The sequence below is a fragment of the Drosophila mojavensis genome, unplaced genomic scaffold (genome assembly GCF_018153725.1).
Source record: "Drosophila mojavensis isolate 15081-1352.22 unplaced genomic scaffold, ASM1815372v1 contig_136, whole genome shotgun sequence".
Classification (NCBI taxonomy): Eukaryota; Metazoa; Arthropoda; class Insecta; order Diptera; family Drosophilidae; genus Drosophila; species Drosophila mojavensis.
The window spans coordinates 135609-141811 of NW_025318667.1; the positions used below are offsets into that span (position 1 = coordinate 135609).

Consider the following 6203-nt stretch of genomic DNA (forward strand, 5'->3'; position numbering starts at 1 on the left):
ACAAACAAAACGACAAACTCTCTACCTCGAAATAGGTGTGTGTGTGTGTGTATGTGTGTGTGTATGTATTTGCGTGCATCTGTGTGTGTAGTCATAAGTTCTTTAACGTTATTAGAATTATGTGAATGCTAAGCCGCTCTTAAGATATGCGACTTTGATTTCAGTTCAGTTTTCAAGGCGAACGGATCGTTTCACTCTGTCATTCTTATATGTATGAGCGACACATAGACACATACATGCACACACATACAAGCAACAAACGGTCGGTTGGTCGGCGACATTTTCGTTTTGGCATTTCGCATGCAATTTGCGGTTCATTGATTCGGAAGTTTTCCCATTTAACTTAAGCCTCTTTAACAATCCTATTGACGCAAATTTCTACTTACCGCTGCTGAATACCTGCCGGACGGGCACAGGTGTAGCTGCAGGTGCAGTCCAGATGTCATTCAAACTGAAAGCACAGGCTAAATTTATGCTTTTTCATCACCAATTAGACTTAATTGAATCTTGGCCGGCTTTTTGCTATTGCCCATCTATCAAACTATATCATATATACTTAATATGTATGTATATGTATATGCATATGTGCTTACATATATGCATAAATATTTTTTTATAACATTTCGCTGCCAGCCGAATGACTGACAAAATGGTAATGCAGGCTAAACGGCTATATTAGCCCAACACACCGCAAAACCGCAATCTCGAGGCAGTTGTTGTCTCGTCGGGCATGCTCGACTGTCAGTTGCCCTACAGTGTATGTGCACGTGTAATTGGCGATAGAGCCGGCTAGACTAACCTAAGTGAGCTGAGGATGTGAGCGTAGTCGATAGTTTTCCGAATTATTCTTCCGACATTTTTCCTTCTTCAAGCCTTATGGCGCATTTAAGCCAAACAGGGTATAGGTGGCTTGGGGCACTAACCGGTCGGGCAGTTGATGACAACGGCGCCAGCTTTAACCAGGTGCATCCATAAAAACAACAACAGCAACTGATATAAGAGCAAACAGCTACAAGGAGATGTCATAGAATTACCCTAAAGCCGCCCACACACACACACACACACATACACACACATTTGGCCACGTACACAAAAGCTGGGCAGACTGAAGCCGTAAACCAAAATGCCGTCCAAAAGACAGGTGCAATGTGCAATCTTTTGGTATTTTGTTGGCTTTGCACATTTGGCGTAATGCCAAAATACAAAAAAAAACAAAAAAACAAAAAAAAAACGATAGAATAAAATAAAAAAGAAGGGAAGAAAGAATTGGAGAGAATGGGAGGGAAAGAAAGCAAAGCAAAACAAGTGCGGCAACAGCAAAGACAAGTACAATGAAAATTCAACACCTGAAAAATGCAAACACTTAAAAGACGTCCCGCCAAACGACGTCAAGAAGCAAACTCGACGTGGACGGCAAGGGCGAGGGCAATATCGATGTGCCAGCACTTCAGCGCCACTGATGAGGGCACAGTGAGGGGAGTGGGGAGAGAGGAGGGTGAAGAGAGGAGAGTGAAGAGTGAATAGTGGAGAAAGCAGAAAGGATAAAGAACAGATGAGGAGAAGAGGAGGCGGCTGCTCCTGAGCCTTGGTCTGAGCTCCGCTACAAAAACAGCAAGGACGTGCATTCATTCAAATCGACTACGGCTCGAGTCTTACCGTTGCGAAGCACAGCGCATACAAAAGAAATTCATTTTAATGCACAGCCGGCACAGCCGGCACTGAGCCGAAGTCAAGTCGGAGGCAGGAAGCCATTGCCAGTGAGGTCGTCCTTCGGGGTCGGAGTGGTGTCGGTGTCGGAGTCAGAGTCGAACCCGGAGCCGGTGCCGGAGCCGGAGTCATAGTCAGTGTCGAGGTCTGCGTGCGCCTAAACGCGGCAAATGCTTTATTCTTCGCGCTTGTTGAATTTAAGCGGCCAAAGCGCATTGCAACTGGAGTTGCGGGCGGGGCAGCTGGCAGAGGGTGCAGACCCGAAGCTGGCAACTGGAGCTGTAGGCGGCCAAGTGGCAAGTCAAGCCAAGTTGAGTCTATAATTTTTGTTGTGGTTCCTGTCTATTGTCTTACGCTGTCTCCTCCTTGAAGCCCGCACCATCCGCTCCACCCGCCCATTCGTTTTTTTGCCGCGTGGGCCGTTTCCCTTAAGCTAAATGGTAGACTAACTCCGACGCTTGCAATATTCAAAGTAGACATTAGCCTTCGCCTCTGCCTCCGCTTGTGGTGCCAATGCCGATGCAAGCCTGACTCGCAGTTCTGAATTAAAAGAGACCACGCTGAATGCCTTTAAAGACGCACTTAACAGATTGGAACGCTTTCAAATATGCTTTCAGTATGCTTTATATATACTTTAGGCCTGGCTAGAACATATTTTCAATATCGTAGCAGGATCTTCAAAATTCAATATATGAATCAGTCAATTGGAATATGTTTAACAATCGATTACATTTAGCTAATGCCATAACTAACATTATTATTATTTTATTCATTTTCCTTATATTATTTTGAGTAAACATATTTAATGCCACCTAATATATCCATAATAATTAGAAAATCGTATTTTGATTAAACAAAAAGAGGAAAATGACTCAACTGCCCAACGCCCTCCAGTGAGAACGGCTATATGCCGACTGAGGCTAAGCTAAAACTTGTTGAAGCCAAAAAGCTGGCTAAAAGCACATGTGTTGAGTGAAAGCTCCGGAATCCCACTCAAAACAAAAGCGCATGTGCCCAATCGTGGAAGCAGCTCAACATTTGTGGGTGGCGCCAATTTGTGCTCAATTTTTTTTTTTTAACTTCTCGTTCGGACTGGCTGTCGTGCTTGGCATGCATCCTTTGCTAATTGTCGTTCTGTGTGCAACCTGGCTTCGGGCTGACTTTCGGGCCAATTCGTCTTGAGCCTTGCAAGGGAACTGACAAATCAGTACTCATCCGAAGCTCTGATCATTGTCACCGACAGACCGATAAATCGACAGCCCGACAGACCGAGAGACCGCCATACAGGTCTAGGCGACTTATATACTTATATACTTATATACATACTCTTTAATGATAAATTGATTATCTGTTGATTAAGCCAATTCGTCATTTGTGTCTCGTGAATCTTGGACATTGAATTAGTAAATTGTCAAATTGCTCCATTACTTCCGATTTAAATTCGCCCGCCAAACAACTGCTTAGCCAAGACAAGAACCTTGCGCTTGGTTGCATGTCTGCATATTGCTGTAATGTTGCTCAATGATATATCGATAACTTGCCATCGATGCTGTTTTTTACATCCCTACGCCAAAACAAGCAGCACGAAAAAAATACAACAAAAACAAAAGGCAACATAAACTGAACGCAAACCCGATAAACTGCGACGAAAACAACGAAATTCAACAAATCAATTTCATAAATAAGATGGTAATTAGAAAAAAGCAGCAACTCTAGCTAACTGGTGTCCATTCGTTAACCAAACGCCAAGTGGACTTGACGCAATTATGCAAGTTGCAACTGCGGCAACAACTAACTGTACTTGGTGCTAAACCTGGGTGGGTTGCACCAATTCAGTCAGCACTGGGCGGCGATGCTCAGCGCTTGCAAATCGTTATAATCACACTAAAATCGGTAGCCGCAGAAGCAGCAGTGAGTAGAATATGCAATGCGATGATGGGAATTCAATAAATCGGCTTACATTTTGTTTCGCAGCAATGAATACCAAACATTCCGAACCATTCTATATATCATCCAGCCTGTTCGATAACAGGCGCCTTAGGCGCCGCATCAGCAAATGGATGGAGCGGCTGAGGGAACGTCAGCAGCTGTACATGACCCACTCGGCCGCCTCGAAGACTGATCGCAGCAAGCGACGTTGCCATCTGATGCTATCGCGGCGTCACGTGGCCGCTGCACTACCTGCTGACATCACCATTGACCTGCTCTCTGATGACGACGGCGACGAAGATGACATATCCCAGCCAACTGCACCAGTGCAGCCTGTGTTGGCCAATGGGCTCTTACGCCATGGAACATCTGCCTCGCCTGAAAGTTATCAGTTATCAAAAGTACCGAATATCACTTTAGTCCCGGTTGATTATGCGCCGGCGCAGAACTCGACGTCGATGCACCTGATGCCTGATGCCAGACGCTTGTTTCGCAAAATTAAGCGCCCTGGAGGCGTTACACCGAGCGCAGCAGTCACAGCATCTGCGTTAAACGAGAGCATAGTCTTGACCAGCGATGACGAAGATGTCAGGCTGAACCATAACGGGCGTCAGCTGATGCGCTCTCCGCCGCCCCTGGCGCCACTGACCTTTTCCGATACCATCGAGGAGGTGACCGTGTCGCTGGTTCCGCGTAGCTCAACCACAGCCAATTGCCAAGCACGTCAGCGACGGCGACAGCCATGTGAGCTGTCCTTCAACAGCAAACCCAGCACCTGCAGCACACCGAGCACCGCGTCCCCAAGAAATCACTACGATGGCTTCTTGAGGGTCGATGTGCCCAACGAGGAGACGGCTGCGCTACCGGATGAGACAACCGTGCATACGGTGATCGCAAATCGCATCTATGAGCTGTCGCTCAGCAAGCTTCGAGAAGGACTTGCCAGCGGCGTGCCAGAATACGCGAATGATATGTTGCCGGAGCAACTTCAGAAGCTTTCACCGGCGATGCGAGCCAAGGTAGCGCCCATGGTGGCACCGTCGCCTCCTGCGCCCATCTCTCTGAAGCTGTCGAGCGACCTAAGCATCTCCCTGATCTCCGATGACGACGATTGTGATAATGGAAATGCGGGTGCAGGCATGGGCGGATGTGGCGTGGGCAGAAGTAGCAACGATCTGCTACAGCCGGTGGTGGCGGCCGAGGCGCATGCGGCAGCCAAGTTGCTCAAGCAACAGCAACCCCAGCTGTCTGTGGTGCAGCATCTACAGTATCCGGGCCATGGTTCACCCGTTGCTCTGCCTGTTATGGCACTTGCGGCTACGCCCCCAACTGTGCCAACGCCCTCGTCGACCAGACGTCGCAAACTAGGTTAAGGTTCATGGAACGCCACTGAATCATTCCCCGACCCAAACGCCTTCATCCACCCACTCACACACAAATGTAGCGGTCCAGAATTATATTATTTTTATTTTACTAGCCTCTAGTGCAAATATATAAGTAATATACCATATAGATTTGTAGCTCCTAACCGATTTCAGCTGCAGATAGCAGTGCGTCTCTTTCGGGCGCAAGCTTACCCCGAATTCTCTCTCTTTTTCCCTCGTGTATACATCCTCCGTCTCACACGTCTCTCTCTCTTTCTCATACTTTAAGCCAGTTGCTCGAGAAAACATAAAATCAGTAACAAATTCTAATACTTATGCAAACGGGACACAACAAATTATACAAGCAACAATATATTATGAAATATATGAAAGCACACATACATATATATAAATAGATATATATCCGAGGATTATACAACTGTTATCTGTACAACCGGTCAACGTTAGGTCAGTTTAATTTGTACATACTAAAATATCTTTTTGTAATAATTGTGCATTGTTGTCTACATATATATACATAAGCGATGAAAAATAAGACAAAATACATTTTTATATGCAATCGAAACAATCACACACTTCTACTACTCTTTATCCCTACGGTCAAATGTAATAATCTAGAGAAGGGTAAAGGATATGTAGGTTTTGTTCCACCATTATATGGTTATGCAGCTCAAATTATTGATTGATACAGGTCCTCCATGGCAGTTGAATATACATATATTCCATCTCTATGCTAAGTGATCCTAAGTCGACGTCACTTATCTCTTTAGAGATGCCTTCAAAGGCGAAGTGTGTTCACCATCTCAAGTTGCTTTTTAAAGGTCGGTGATCACAACATAAGACTTTTAAATATGTAAAAAGACTAAGAAAAAAAAAATCTGTAAATGTACATATCATAAGTATTGGCCACAATTTTGATCAAATTTTTAAAAAGTATTAAAAATGTATACGTATGTATAGGTTATTTATATTTCCTTGCAATCTTTCTCAGGTTGGATTATTTTTCGACTTCAAGCTAAATATAATAGATAATTATAATATATTTTGTTTATTTTTTATTATTAGTTCGTTTTGGTTTTAGCGGCTGTAGGGACTTTGATTTCGATTGTGTAAATTGGCAGCACCAGTGCAGCAATTGTCATCTGCAAATTGGCAGCACTGAAGCAACGATTGTCAACGCAT

General features: G+C 44.8%; 1 protein-coding gene across 1 annotated transcript; it reads left to right on the forward strand.

Moving 5' to 3' along the window:
* The first annotated feature begins 3287 nt into the window (after positions 1-3287).
* On the forward strand, positions 3288-5586 carry LOC6585752 (protein a6). Its single transcript, XM_002011342.4, has 2 exons — positions 3288-3618; positions 3682-5586. Exon 2 carries the CDS (start codon positions 3684-3686, stop codon positions 5007-5009), a length of 1326 nt encoding a protein of 441 aa, XP_002011378.1. The 5' UTR covers positions 3288-3618; positions 3682-3683; the 3' UTR covers positions 5010-5586.
* The last annotated feature ends 617 nt before the right edge of the window (positions 5587-6203 follow it).

Coding starts and splice junctions, on each gene's coding strand:
- LOC6585752 (XM_002011342.4), top strand. CDS start 3,684: ATGAATACCAAACATTCCGAACCATTCTATATATCATCCAGCCTGTTC.